Genomic DNA, 16018 nt, shown 5'->3' with positions numbered 1-16018 from the left:
TATCAATGGCCTAACTTGAGCTGAGAGGAAGTAGTCCTTTGAATTTGGTACAGCCATACCTCCTCTCTCTTTCGATAATTGTAATGTTTTTAACCGTACCCTGGGTTTTTTTCCTTGCCATATGTACCTAGAAATAATGTTATCCCACTCAGAGAATTGTTTTGTGGGTATTTCCACCGGAAGCGCCTGGAACAAAAAGAGAAGTCTCGGAAGTACATTCATTTTTATGGTCTCCACCCTTTGAGTAAAGCTCATAAAAGGGTTGGAGTTCCATCTTTGTATATCCAGTTTTATTCTGGTAAGGAGTGGGTCATAGTTGATCTTTGCTAATGTAGAAATGTCTTTAGGAAACAGTACACCAAGATATTTCATTGCATCCTGATCCCAGTTCAGATGATATCTGTCCTGAAGCTGTTTAGATGGAGTATAATTTTGTGTTAAGATTTGGGTTTTCTGAATATTTAGTTTATATCCCGCATATTTACCAAAACTATCCGAAAGTTTAAATAATTCAGGAAATGAATAAGCGGGGTCTTTGAGGTATAATAATACATCATCTGCGTACAATGCAATTTTGTCAACCATTTTTAATTGATGTACAAACAATGTCACAACTCCTGAACAAGATAACACTCAAACACATACTGTATGAACCCAACCCCATGTAATTTTGACACCAGGAATCAAATGGAAAAGTCATTGACATGGTGCAACCACTCTCTATTAGTGAAAAACAGGCAAATAAAACAATTTCGATTCATAACAATGTAACTTTTGCTATTTTGTTTTGCAGTGGTTTCCTGCAAGCGACAATGAAAGCATTTTATTCTTATTTCAATGGCAAGCAGATGGCAATCACTCTGACATAGATAATGATCAGTGAAAGTCTTTTGAAGACTTGCATTCAATTAGCGTAGGTAGTATGATCAGATTGCCATCCATTTAACAACTTTGCCATTGATATACTTTTATTCAGATTTTACAGGGAACTATTGCTAACCATTAACCACTAGGGGTGCGTATGCGAGTGCTAACCCTTGGCATCTGGTTTGTTTGTTTGTTTTGGTATCACCATTTGTATATACAAAGTCAGTACCTGGCAATCATGTTAGGGAATATGTTTGTCATGTTGGTTGTGATCCTTCGGGATTGTTTCTTTTCAACACTACTTGCCCTGTTAGTTTGGGCAAATCACAGTCATTGTGGAATACTTGCCTGTCCCAGATTATACATTAGCAGTTGAGCGCATATTTTCCAGTTTCAATAAAGCACAATGCAACACTGTTGATGGTCCGATCCTCTAATTGGGAGATTTTTTAAAAATGTGTGATTTCCACCCATCTGCTAAACTCCACAAGATCACACAACAACCCATCTTATCAGGCTTCAAGGGTCATTTGTGTCAGAACCACACAGGGTTTAAACCAAGCGTGGTGAATCCAGGTGCCACTCAAAGTATTGACGTGATAGAAAGATGGTAGTATGTGTAAAGTATATATTGAAAGTGCCATTTTTCCATGGATGACTTCTCAGATGGCTTTTTGTAACAAAAAATCTGGTGTAACAAATTTACATTATGTGACTTGTCGAACATAGTTAAATATGACCACTGCTTTGGAAATGCTGAGAGCGTTTATGTGCTCAGATGCCGCCAACCACTAGGACTGTCTGATCATAATGCCATCCACCTCTTGCCAAAGTACTGTCAGAAACTAAACCACACCGGACTTGACAAATGACTCAGTTGAAGAGCTGAGAATCATCTACCCCAATAACAAACCATGGGTCAGCAAAGGGCAAAAACACCATTTAAATCAAAAGAAAATAGTTTCCCTGGTGGGAGATTATAATAAGTGAAACAATAGGAGAAGGAAATAAGATGCACAGTAAGGAAGACAAAAATGGACTACAAAGACAAGGCTGACGAGAAGCTGAGGGATGACAATACAAGAGATGCTTGGTGGGCCAAACATAATGGTGGGAAGGAAACAGCCAGTTAATGTGAAGACCCTGTTAGCCTTTCAAATGATCTGAACATATTTTATTCCAAATTTGATAAACATGACTTAATGTGATTGTCTATGTATGAATGGCACATGCCCCTAAGATATAAAGGAAAAGGAAGTAATTTTGATAATCTGTCAAATCAACCCTTGTAAAGCCAGATGTGCTAAAGGGAAGGGTCTTGAAAGAATGTGATATCCAACTGGGACCCATCTTTACCCAGCTATTCTAGATGTTCCACAACACCTCTTTTGGCTCCCAGGCCTGGAAAACGGCAACCTTTGTCCCGGTGCCTTCAAAAGCACGCGCAACATTGTTTAATGATTTTAGACCCATCACCCTGACACCCAAATTAAACAATTCATGGTGCATCTAATGAACCATAACTTATATCACAAAGTCCATGAACACCATGTAGTTTCAGTGGAGGTGTGGAAGATGCTACTCTCACTCTCCTGGACAAAGGAAATGGTCATCTACATAACATCACCTCATATATCTGTGCTCTTTTTATGGCTTTCTCCTCTGCTTTTAATATGGTCTAGCCACATTTGTGGCCTGAAAGTCAGCAGCAACCTCAGCAAGTGTTTATTATGGACACCTTCCCAGACAGCCTCGTCCTGAACACCAGCACAATCCATTCTCTCACCATCTCATATACAAATGAAGTAAAATACAACAGTTTTGTCATCATTGTCATAATCGTTGTCTTCTGGAATGGGAACCTCTCAGTCAGACTATGTCTGACTGCAGGGAAGCTGACCCAGGTAGTCAACCAGGCCAGTGAGATAATTAGAAATAAAGCATTTTCACTTCAGAACCTGGTCCATAATCAAAAATGCAACCCAGGTCTATAATGATCATCATTCCAGCTGTTGCCACCCTGCAGGAGACTCAATGTCCCACTAACCAGGAAAATGTGACACAAGAAGTAATTTATGCCTTCTGCTTTTGCCATTCTAAATACAGACAAAATAGAATAACACCCACCACCACCATCAGCTCTTTACTCTCGTTGCCAGAATACCAAAGCAAATTTCCATTTCATGTACAGTAATGTAATGGAGAAGAAAGACTAGGTCAGTAATCAAAATTGACTTTTTTAAATTGCCACAAAGACATTTCGGCCAAGACATCCTTCTGTCTGTAATGGCAACTTCAAAATCATAGATACAAGTGGAGTAAATTACAGATGTTCACACCTGGTACCACAGGTGTATCCCAGTAGAGGGAGCCACAATCATATGATGTAGGTTAGAGACATAAAACATTTTATAAAATAAAAAATAAAAAAACAAAAGACAAAAATAAACCAAAAACACAAATTGCATTCACTCCATAAGAAACAAACTAATGAATTCTGCTCAGCCAGCCGATTGAGAGTATCTATTCAATATGCCTACCTCTGAAGAAGGATTGTGTCTGTTTCCACCTCCCTGTGGTTTAGTTGCTGTCTCAATAACCATATAATGTAGTTTACTCAAGCTGTGGTTAGATTGATTTCATCATGATTCTCAATAGAACACTTCTGCTTACAGATCCTGCTTTGTTTTACTAACATGATATAAATGACACAGACAAACATGTAATTCTGCCCCAACTTTAATGTCAACATCAGACTTCAGACAGGTGAACTGATTACCCTTGATCATAGAAAAACAATGTGTTCAATTATGACAAGGAACATTTCCATTCTGGAGTTGAAGTTTTATCCTGGACCACAGTGGCTCACCTTTGTCTGCATGGCATATCACAATGTCTTGATTATTCATCAACTGTGCTAGAGCTCTTCTCTCTGACTCTAAGAGGTCATTTACTTCCATTACTATTTCAAGGATCCAGCATCCACTTTTTGTGTTATTATTGTGAGTTGAGCATCTTATTTTTCATGTAAAATAATGTAAAATAAAGTTTCTTATCTTAAACAACATAGCAAAAGTTATATTGTTATGAGCCTAAAATGTCTTATTTCATGTCTTGAAATAAGACCTTTCCATATCATTCCTGGTGTCAAGATTATATGAACAAATGGGTTGATTAGTCTTTATGTTGTCCTCACTACAGTATAGGAACTGCAGCTATACAACTAGCTAAACTCTTCCTTGCAAATGATGACTTGAGTGGTAGTGAGCTTTAGTTGCTGTTTACTGCGGCTCTTTTACATCATCTTACACGGACAGAGTGAAAACTGTAACAAGACAAGATACAAAAATCACCATTTTACTCTGCAACATGTGTTTTTCCTCTATATACATAGATATAAATGAAATATTTTAATACAAACACATCAAATGCCTTTTCAGGTAAGTAATATTTTTTAACATTCATTTATGCAACCAACTATGAAATGATTTACTTACGACATTGCCTCTGAGCCGTTTACAGTGTGGATTACGCGTGTTGAACACAGACACACAGGTGTGCAGATTCAGCTGGCTCTCTCAAACTAAAATGAAGTGAACTGTGAACCCGTAACTTTCAAAATAAAAATCTTTCAAAATAAAAGCACATTCAAATGTATACCTTAAAGGCAACACAGTCTTTGTATGTTGTCAGTGCAATTCAAGATGTCCCCCAAACAAACCCATGGGCCATTAGTTGACTTTGGTAAAATGAACAATTCTTAACTAGACACCATTAGTTGTCCTAAAAACATGGGAAGAAAATTCACCTTCTTGACTAAACAGGTCCTCTTTGCTGTCAGTGTTACATGAGAGCAGCTATGACTGCAGGTCTAACGACACAGCCTCATTACCCTTTGCTCTTTTGGCTCCTTTTTCACGGGGGGCCACTGGTGGGAGGTCTCTGTTTTTAAAGTGAGAAGATCATTAACATTTTTAGGATTTTTGATTGCAATATCAGTATTTAAACAATCTAAAATGAAAATACAAGAAGTACAGTGCAGCATAATAGTTGATGAAGTTAAGCCTGTCATGTCAGGCTTTTCATCTCAAACTTGTATTCAGATAGCTTCATCTCTCTTTGGGCTTCTGCTGCCTCCAACCCAAAGTAGCTCACTTCTGAACTTCAAAATGTCTCCATTAGCTACAGAACAACAGATCATTTTATTATAAGATCTGTCAGCCTAATGTATTGTTCACTAACTTGGTTAAATCTAAGGGTGTTTGCAGACCTATAGTTCAATTGTTTGGTTGGCAGCAGGCAATAAATTGTTACAATGTAGCATGCAGAGGTAAAGTTCAGGTTCACATACACAAATTTCTATACAAACCAAAATACTGGCTACTTCTCATAGGTCACTTTAGCGCTTATCTCCTTCATTTTCCTCTTTTGTTGACAACTAGTACAGAAAAAAAATCACTGGACACCGTCTAGTTTTGCTAAACCCTAAGTTTAGTTTGATATAGAAAGCAAGTAACATCTTTTTGAGAATTGATGCCATAGGACAAATTCTAAAATTAATAAAGTTAGAAAGGAAATAGAAAAAAAATGTCTTTCAAAAAGGTCACTTATCTAGTCAGAAACCAAAAGGGCAGCTGCTTGAGCGCCACCTGGAGACTATCTGTGTTCTAACAGTTTTGGGGTGTCAGCCTGCAGAGCTTCAACTACAGACTTCATGCGCAGTATGTTTTAATGGCATCATCTTTGACTCTACCACACAAGTGGATATGACACTTTCTCAGAATGAACACTTCAACACTTCACAATTTGTTTCTGAATTTGTGCTTGGTTTGACACAGCAGATAACATTGATGAAGATATGGTAGAAACATAATAGTAGCAACTGACATTTATATAAATCAATGTCTCCTTGTAGTAGTGAGCAGTAGCAGTGTGATAATGGTGTCAAAAATTGAAGGAGTGCCCCAAGATATTCAGAGATGTTGTTTGTAACAGTGTTTAGTAACAGTCTCTCATTACAGTAACTCAGAACAACTCTGCACTTGTCTCTATTAAACAGGCAGATTGTTGGCCACCTAAACAGGCTCTCTGCATGCAACACATTTAGCTATTTATATCAGGCAGACAGTTAGCCACTGGAAGAGGTCTCTTCATACAACACATGTTTAAGTCATGGATGTGTAAGAGCTGGATAGGGTGCCGCTGCCCCAATGGCAACCTGTGATATTGAAGCGAAAAATTACATAAAGATACATAAAGATGAATAAAGTAGACATCAGACAGATAGTAAACCTACATTTCGAAAGGTTTTTTACACATTATAGATTTGTTGTTGAGAATGAGTCCACTGTTTTTTGTTTGTTTGTTTTTCTATCCATCACACTCACACCAATCTGTAAGGCTATTGGGCTACATCATGGTGGCCATGTTTATTTCTTGAATGTGCTTGAACTATTAAACAAAAACGAAAAAAAGCTTTCACAAATGTTTCAAATGTCATATGTCAAATGTCTCATATAGTGAGGATCCAAGAATACATTTTGGCTTATACAATAGCCACAGAGAAACTTAAGTCTGATTGAAGTCATTCTTTATTGTTAGACTTTTGCATTCATTTTCTATGTTCTCTTTGTGTTTGGTTTGTGCAGAATGCAGGAGATGTGGAGAGCACCCTGAATATTCTCAATGTCCTGGATGAACTTCTGTCAGCAGGTATGCTAAGATTAACCACTTCAATGCATTCAATATGATGTGTGTATTCAGGAATATATACACACAAAAACAATGTAAAAGAAGTCAACCCAAACAGATCTGTGGCAATAGACAGAAATCTAATCTACTTAACTTGTGCAGGCAGGAGTACAGGCAGACACATAGCCTTCTGAAATTTCACACTTTTAATGCACCAAAAGACCCACTCAGGAAAATTGTTGAAAATAATATCAAAAGTGACACATGAAGTTATAATGAACTAAATAAACATTTAACCGTTTACAGATTATTTTAATCCCACCCTTCATTTGTATTGAACAACCACAAAACTGTTTTGTTTGTTTTGTGTTGCCTCTGTACTCCAGCACATTAGGTTGTCCTCCTGGGTTGTCAAACAATTAATTGTTTTTAAAACTGCGATGAATTGCTGCATTTCAAAAGTTAATCACAATTAATCACATTTCAGCAAGTTTAAAACTGTATTATTTTGCATTTAACAACTGTTTCTAAATCCATAACAATGTAAAGCAATTCTTACTAGTGTATCTTGATTGACAAATTAATGCAAAGAAAGTTACTTCATTATTAAAAGAAATGCAAAAAGCCTGAGCTAACACAATGTCCTCTTCTAACATATAGCTCACCTCAAAAAGAAAAGAAATGCTACAACAACAGTGTGGTCTTTAGATAAGAGCCAACTTCAGTGCTTATTCTGTTAAATACAGTTTTTTTTAGGGATTACACTTTTCCACATTGAGGAATATGCAGAAGGCCACAGAACGTACAGCACATTATAATAAAGTGCATGAAAAACCAAAAATACTCCATAACATAACTCCATTATCTTTGAATGCAGTTGAAAACTGAAGACTTGCCATAGTGCACGACACTGTGCAGAAACATGAGCCCAGCACTGCTCTGAAGTTGCAGAGAAATGAGACATCGCACAGAAAGTCACAATAATTGGTGCAAACAGTGCAGAAATATGACAGCAGCAGCAAGACTCCTGCCATATGAACACATGCCATGCACTGTGCACAGTTTACAGAGGTCGATTGCAAACAAAATCATGACTGGCTGAGTGGCTTTGAGTAAGTGAGTCACTGAGCATCACAAACAATCAAAACAAAAAAACACGTTACGGTTGTCTCTTAATGGCATTGCAAAGACTAGAAAGGCACTGTATACATGCAGTCCACTTACCAAACAGGTTGTTCAGATTAATAATAGCAATGTCAAAGCATTAGGGTTTGGTTTTGTAGTTTTTCATAATGTCTTCTCCAGTAAAGGAAGTATCCAATCAACCACGAGTCTCTCTGTTCAGGTACTGATCGTCGAATTCACTACATGATCAGTAAAGGCGGCAGCGAGGCTCTGCTGACTGCACTGGTCCACACTGGCCGTCGTTTCAGTCCCAACTACACCATTCTGCTGCCACTACTGCACCTACTGGCTAAAGTTGGACATAGAGGTGAGGACATATAAATAGACGAACAGTACAAATGTTATAATGATTAAAAAAACAGGGAGGGATGATGAGATTTGTAAAAAGAAAGACTGAAACCTGAAAAAAACAAGACTAAGATCTGTTTAGATACATCATAGGAATGTGTGGTAGCTTTACAAACTGTAAAGAGGCAATGCAACCCTTTGGTTTTAGTTGTCATATTGTTATGTATTTAAGTAGTCCAATAATTGCATGTATTTACATCATGATGTCGGTTTACATTGCAGACACTGTGATTTGCTCATTTAAAAGCCAAATTTATCCAAACAAAATAAATTATCATCAGAAGCACGTCAAAAAAATAGCAGACGTTTATCATTTATTTTACAAGCTATAAGTAATAATAGTTTTCAGGTAGCTGTATCTGATTGCAGACTATTAAACACAGTATCAAACAGTCAGAGCAAAGTATATCAACAAGATGTTTCAGTATCTTGCTTCACCACACCAAATATAACATGACGACCCCAAACGAGGCCTTGCTATGTCACACTTCTATCAGGGAGGTGTCATGCTGGTTTTGGATACTCTGCTTCTCATTATGTCACATTATCTAAAAACAGAGCTGGAGATTCTGTTTAAAATGAGTTGTTTCAATAGTAACGACTGTATGGAGAAAAACTACAATAATGAAAACAATGACAATTTATTTTCTGACTAACTGTTTGATCACAGTCTCAGATTTATTCCATCCATACAAGTGCAATACAGGTAGTTGCCCAGTAGATATCAGCATTTTGCTCATATCAAATGCTTTGAAACAGCAAGTACAAGTGCTTCACTTTGATTCAGTGGTCTTTTTTATTTCATAATTGTTATTTTGTTCATAAAGTACATTAAAAACGGATCACTTTTAGTCTACAGCTCTGTTTTTAAATACCGTGGCAGATTGAGAAGCTCAGCCTGTGTGGTTTGGGCTGGTCACAAGGAGCGTAAACATCTTGCCATAATACTTTTGTTTTGAAAGGTCAATACTGTGTTGAGTAGTCTACTTCAAGCCTAACAACAATATTACTTACTTAGTAAGTAAAGTAACTAAGTAAAATGATGTGAATATTGTTGGGTCCTTAACTGCCACACGTACAGATTTAACTAAAAATATTTTGTTTTTCATAAAATATTACAAACAATTCTTGCAAAAATAATGAAACTGTTTTAAAAATAATATGTTTTCACACCAATACAGTACACACAAAGCATTATTTGATTAAACACATGAAGCAGCAATTATGTGCTGATAGTATAAATGAAAAACACAAATAAGGGGAAAAAAGTTTTACCATTCCTTAAACAACAAAAGTACAGCAGAGGAAAAGAAAAACATTTGTGTTAGAAAAAATGTTGGGCTAAATCTCACCTTCTGCTAGCGTATATGCCATAGGACTAAATCCACATCGTATACAATGTTGTCTTAAGCTAGTCAGCATTGGAGGAATTGCCTGGAGTTCTACATCCAGGCCTAGCATGACTCTCTGTCCAATATTGGCCTCCACTGTTACCCAAAGCAGATGTTTACCTGTGGCCTACTTATAGTGCTCAATCTCTGATTTGTAAGTTAACACATTATCTAAAAAATGTTTCACATAATTAGCAAAATAGTGTTCTAATGTAGAAAACAGTTTTATATGTTAATAAATTGCAAACTTAGTGTAAAGCATAGAACAATAAGAAAGGTAGTGTTTCATGAATCATTGTTAGGGCCGTATCTGAAATCCGGCGCACAGTGGCGTCAGGGGTGATGCTAATTTATTTGCTAGTTTACGACCAATGCAGTTGTTATTTTCCTGTCCACCACCCATGTTGTTTAAATACCAAATGCACTTGCAAACACCTGAGTGCCCTATGTTGGTCTTGAAAAGAAGTGTGGTCAGGTTGCTGGAGCATTGCTGTCTTGAAGTAGTGGAGACCGATTGCATGAAATCTGGTCTGAAGTCAATGGCGTAGTAATTTACTGTTACTTTAAGATCGCATTATCACGATTTTAATATGCGGTTGCACAATGCACACACATACAGCACACAAACATTAAAAAAATTAGAAATAAAAGGATTACAATGTGAAATATTATTATTGTGTATATCAACATATTTAAACAACATGTCATTATGGTTAGTCATAATATTCTTCAGAATTAGCTAATGGCAGTAATGATGGATGAAACTGTCTAATTACTTGACTAATGTAGCAATAAACAGACTCATCAGGTTGAGGATGTCAAGACCAAGAAAAGGATATCTACAACAGATTAGACACAGTCTGATCGACTTTTCTGCTACATCAATACATGAGGACATGAGGAACACATGAGGAAATAAATGAGGTGAAAACAAACATCTGCTGACAGCAGCAGGATCAGCACCTTGGAAAGTGTTGCGATGCACTCTCCTCACAACTTTGTATAATTGATGATTTTTTACATGATTAAAATATATGATTTCATTCTTGAACAATATTTAGAAATTATTATTTGAATTTTTTGAGAGTACAGTGATTAGGTTTCCATACTTTCAGCAACTGAAAACCTGCTCATTGTATCTGGTACTCCATGTGTTCTCATAATGGGTCAGGAGCTTTCACTTCACTTTCGCTCTTACTACTTGGCAAATCTGCTATTAGAATAGCAATCTGCCAAGGTATAAGTGCAGCTCACTTTTAAAGGAAATGGGAAATGACGTGCCCAAAAAACACCCATGATTCATTAAGAGACGTAGTACAACTGTGGCACTGTGACTGTTTTTTTTTAAACAAGAAAAAATTGATTTATTGAAGATGGTATGTCAGGAACTACTTCACAATAATTTTCAATTCACCGGTCAAAAAAATGCCAGAATTATGCAAATGATGCTGCTGAAATTTGCACACTATTCATCTTAATCTTATATTGTCAGTAAATGTATAAGTGTGTGTCTATGTTTGTGTGTCTGCAGACCGTTGTATAGGTGTGAAGGCAGAGGAAGCTGAAGCTGTGCTGCTGACTCTAAATCTGTTAAAACAAAACACCAACGATGCCAGGCGGGCTGCAGCCTGCCTCTGGGTCATCCAGGTCTTCGCCAAATCAGGTACCAACACACACAGCTCAGATTACTGCACAATGCAAAGACAATGATCCAAAAAATACATGCAATTACACAGTTTCAGTCATAATGGAGTTTTATAACAAAGTTCAGGAGCAGAGACCACGCCTCATGCCTTCTCAATTTCCGCACAAGCAGTATTTAACTCACACCCCGTCCGCTCTATCGCCCTCCGTCTCATTTCGAATACGATCTGTCACAAAAGACATCGCCTACCTTTACCATGGACCCAGAGATCTTCCTGAACGCCTCGTACGACGACTTGTTCGCCGATCAGCAGATCCTCCCAGTCCGGATCACTTCACCCGAAGTCCGGTCACGACGGCCCCCTCGGATGCACTCAGCTGTCCAAGGTCCCAGGGAATCATGTCTTCTACAGACACTGCTTCTGTTATCTGGGATACGGCTAGCAACGACCCCAGGGGAAGATCCAGCCAACGTGGCCCTAGGGACGCCGCACATCCACGGCGCCCCTCTCCATCCCGCTCGAGATCCTGGAGCCCGGGCTACTGTAGAAGCCACCATGCCCAGCTGCTTCGCTGCCAGCTACACAACAGTCCCCCGGCTCCAAACGCTTCATCTTGGACCGTAGTCCGCTTGAAGCAGGAGCTCAAAAAACGACACATCCCTTTCAAAAACTCGGACAGAAAGTCAACTCTTTTCAAACTCTACTCCGACTCGCAGCAACACACCGGACTTCCCCACCGCTCTTCCCAGCCACTTCCCCACCGCTCTTCCCAGCCACTTCCGGAATCCCGGAGTCGCGCACGTGGTGACGTCAACGACGGCGTTGCACGGCGCAGGGCCACATCCAAGGAGCCTTCCGCAGCTGCTCCCTCTCACAATCAGGGCACTTTGCACCCTACACCAGCTCTCACTAACCCAGAGCCATTTTCTTTCAGCAACCCGCTACAGTCACTACCATCCTGTGCACATGCATCCCTTCATCCCTCCATCCACTTTCCTCAGGTTCCCACTTTTTCTGTCCCTCCTACAGCGGCCTCCGCGGCTCCACCCCAGACGGCTTCGACCTCAGCCGCTACGACAGCTTCCGGGGGCGGCAGGCACCAGGGGCCTATGGCCCTGGGAGCGTTCCCGTTCAAACACCCGCATTTCCTACTTTTCTTTCTTTTCCCTATCCCTACACCTACCCTGAACCCCAATCCCTTCCCCATATCCCTCATGTACCTTGTCACTAACCCACTTCTTCCTTCCACAGCAGATCACAGTACCGTACCCGGTTACATTCCTCCACATAATTACACCCTTGCCACCGCTTTGCCGGCAGCCTGCGCAGCCACACCCACCCAACCTTCCCCCGTACCCACCACACTCAGGCAACAAATATTAGCCGGTAACTATGTCGACCTCGCACTTCTCCTTCTCCCATCTACGAGTACTTCCCACCTCCCTAGAGAGCTGCTAACTTCCATAGGTCCCGTGGAATTAAAACAATCTCCTTCCCGCTCTAAGGAGCTCACCCCAGCCGAATTTGCCTATACTTTTTCCTTATTCCGCGATGTCATATGTTCAGCCTTCCCAGACCGAAGGTCCGAGCTGGATGACTACCTATCCATCATCCTAGATTTATCTTTACGGTTCGGCGGTAACGGGTTTTACACCTACCATATTCTCTTTGCGTCTGAGGCAGCAGGCAGACTGGGCCAATTTAATCAGGGGACATACTGGGGAACATTAGATAACGAATTGTACTGCCTGGTGATGACCCCTCATCCAACCTCTTCAACTTTTCGACCGTTCATCCCTTCGACCCTCAGCCCCTCATCCCTTCCCATTTACCCTCACCCCCCATCCCTACCCTTCGACCCTCACCCCTCATCCCTACCCCTCATCCCTCACCCCTCATCCCTTCTTCCCTATCCCTCAACCCTTTTTTTTCCCTTCCACATAATGAAATACTTGAACTCATATCTTAGTTAGCGTGGTCTTTGTTAGTGAAATGGATATCAGTAACGTTGCTTGCTAACTCTCTTTCATTGTGACTACACCCATCACCATTTGATTTCAATCTAAAAGGTCTAAACTGGACAATTTCACAAGCAAGGAACACATCACCAACGAGATACGTTTTAACAGATTTATTGACAGAATTTGAATGAATTGTGTATTCTTGATGCGGAACGATTCTTGATACGGTGATTCTTGATACGGTGTGGGGAGGTCAGACGAAGGATACGCCGCTGCGCCCGGGCAGTGACGAACCCCCAGGAACCTATAAGAGAGGAGAGAAGAACAGAAGAGAGGGCGGGGGGGAGGGAAACTCGAAAGCGAGAGTGAACGAGGGGGAAGCTGTTAGGTCTGTTTATATAGGAGCCGGAAGGGGTGTAATTGGTGTGTGTTCCCGCTCCTGAAACTGCGCTTATCAAGCTTCGATTCACGAGCAAGGAACACATCACCAACGAGATACGTTTTAACAGATTTATTGACAGAATTTGAATGAATTGTGTATTCTTGATACAGTGATTCTTGATGCGGTGTGGGGAGGTTGGACGAAGGATCCGCCGCTGCGCCCGGGCAGTGACGAACCCCCAAAAACCTCCAATTATTTGAGACGTGCTCATGCGGATCTTAGATCGTTGAGTCTGAGCAGATATAGCGGTGATACGTTAATGAGCGCTAATAGTGAGAGTCCGAGATACGAGCAAGACGGCACGGGTCGAAATGTGATGGTGACACAGTGAATTCTGAGCATCCAAGGAAACTGAAGATGCTATATGGAATATGGAATATGAACATCGCTTTGAGGGTCAGGGCGATGTGAGGAGTTTGGTATCCTCAACGAATGGTGTGTAAGCAAGTGGACAGCAGATCGGCGGTAAGAGAAAGCCGTTTGGCTGGTTCTTGGCTGACGAGACCAGCGAGAAGTGACTTACTTAGGGATGGTTTATGGCTGGGCTGGGATTACCTGTGATTAGTTTGGAGAAAAACTAGTACCGCTGAGGTAGGATTTGATAGTAGGTGTTTTATGTTCATGGCAGAATGAGCATAGGTGATGTAGCAGATGACAGTGGTGAGATAGAACGAGGTGGAAATGATGTTGTGTCGGTCATGAAAGTGTTGGAACTTATTCCAAGCTGTCCAGTAGGAAGAGAGTGTAGAAGATAAGCTGTTAATATTGTAGTTTGGAATTCGAAGATCAGGAGTGTTAAAGATGGATTTACAGATTGAAGTCAATGCAGAATATGGAGGAACTGAAGTCGGCAGCGGTTTGGCGTGCAGAGCCATTTTCGGAACTTCTGGAACATAAAATGAGAGAGAGAGTCAGCGATGGTATTATGGTGGCCTGGGACGTAGGCGGCGTGGAGGATATTGGTTAGTGATGGAGTGCCACGTGAGCGACGCATGAATGGCGTGATTGAAAAGGATTTGGAGCGACCTTGGTTAATGATTTCAACGACTAAGATTATCATAGTGTATAAGAATGGATTAACTAGACTATTCGTGTCCCCATAGAACAGCGGTGGCTACTACGGGGGTAGATTTCGAAGAGGCGGAGGAAGCGACCTGGCAATTGTCCATGAGTTCTGGGGGCCATTCTGCTGTTGGATTCAAGGAAATAGCATCGGTCGCAGGCATCTCGATGCCTGAAGTACACGACTAAGTGAAGTGCTGCTGTTGGATTTAGAAAACAGCATGGTCGCAGACATCCCGGTGCCTGATGTCCCTGTCTAAGCGAAGCGCTGGGGTCGTAGTGAGGAAACGTCATGGTTGCTGGTATCACTGTGCCCGATGTTCCCGTCTAAGCGGAACACTGGTTGGAGTTAGAAAACCACATGGGTGGCAGGCATCCCGGTGCCTGATGTCCCTGTCTAAACGAAATGCTGTCTAAACGAAATGCTGTGGCTGGAGTAAAGAAAACCGCATAGGTCGCAGGCATCCCGGTACCTGATGTAGACGACTAAGCGAAGTGCTGCTGTTGGATTTAGAAAACAGCATGGTCGCAGGCATCCTGGTGCCTGATGTCCCTGTCTAAACGAAGCGCTGCGGTCGTATTGAGGAAATGGCGTGGTTGCTGGTATCACTGTGACTGATGTTCCGTCTAAACAGAACACTGTGGCTGGAGTAAAGAAAACCGCATGGGTCGCAGGCATCCCGGTGCCTGATGTCCCTGTCTAAACGAAATGCTGTGGCTGGAGTAAAGAAAACCGCATAGGTCGCAGGCATCCCGGTGCCTGATGTCCCTGTCTAAACGAAAAGCTGTGGCTGGAGTAAAGAAAACCGCATAGGTCGCAGGCATCCCGATTTCGGTTAGTATTGTGATAACTGTGTTAGTAACGTGCAATACGATGCGTTTAATGGCAGATGATGCCTAAAATGACGATTGACTCGATATGCTGGCAACGTGCAACCTGGTGTTTGTAATGTTCAAGCACGTGTAACGGTGTGCAATGGCAAAGTGACGTTAGAGTAGCTGCGCGAGAAGCTTCCAGCTGGTATATGGAGCGCCGGTTGCTGTTGTTGATGCTGAGTAAACAATGAAGCTTTAGTTTAATGTGGCTGAGGTTGACAGGGAATGCATCCTATGCAGGAATCGTTGGCAGTTCGGTCGCTGATGTCGGGGTCCGTTTGAGGATGTAAAGTCGGCCGGACGGAGAATGCGAGTCCGGTGTGGTGGAGAGTTATCTGGACTGTTGAAGCGGCTGAGGAGGGGAGAGTTGAAGCTGCTGCTCCAGCGGCTTTGTGCGTTGCTTCCCTGCTTTTTGCCCTCGCTAGTGGAGGAGAGGAAGCCGGAGATCTATCGGGAGTGTCACATCAGGGGAGTGTGGGTTGAAGAGCCTGCAAGGCCGGTATGTGCCTGCGGGGCCGGCATGTGCCTGCGAGGCCGGCATGTGCCCCG

The 16018-nt window shown here is 41.2% G+C and overlaps 1 protein-coding gene across 1 annotated transcript in view; it reads left to right on the top strand.

Moving 5' to 3' along the window:
• Positions 1–1901: 1901 nt before the first annotated feature.
• The window catches only part of LOC128359528 (cytosolic carboxypeptidase 4), a 170899-nt gene continuing 156782 nt past the window's right edge, over positions 1902–16018 (top strand). The window contains exons 1-5 of the mRNA XM_053320017.1: positions 1902–1977; positions 2267–2319; positions 6516–6579; positions 7904–8050; positions 11014–11145. Coding sequence (XP_053175992.1) covers positions 1902–1977; positions 2267–2319; positions 6516–6579; positions 7904–8050; positions 11014–11145 — 472 coding nt within the window. The remainder of the gene's footprint in view (positions 1978–2266; positions 2320–6515; positions 6580–7903; positions 8051–11013; positions 11146–16018) is intronic.

The sequence above is a fragment of the Scomber japonicus genome, chromosome 5 (genome assembly GCF_027409825.1).
Source record: "Scomber japonicus isolate fScoJap1 chromosome 5, fScoJap1.pri, whole genome shotgun sequence".
In the NCBI taxonomy this organism is placed as follows: domain Eukaryota; kingdom Metazoa; phylum Chordata; class Actinopteri; order Scombriformes; family Scombridae; genus Scomber; species Scomber japonicus.
The sequence above is the reverse complement of the archived record's forward strand: the minus strand, read 5'-3'. Positions and strand labels throughout refer to the sequence as shown.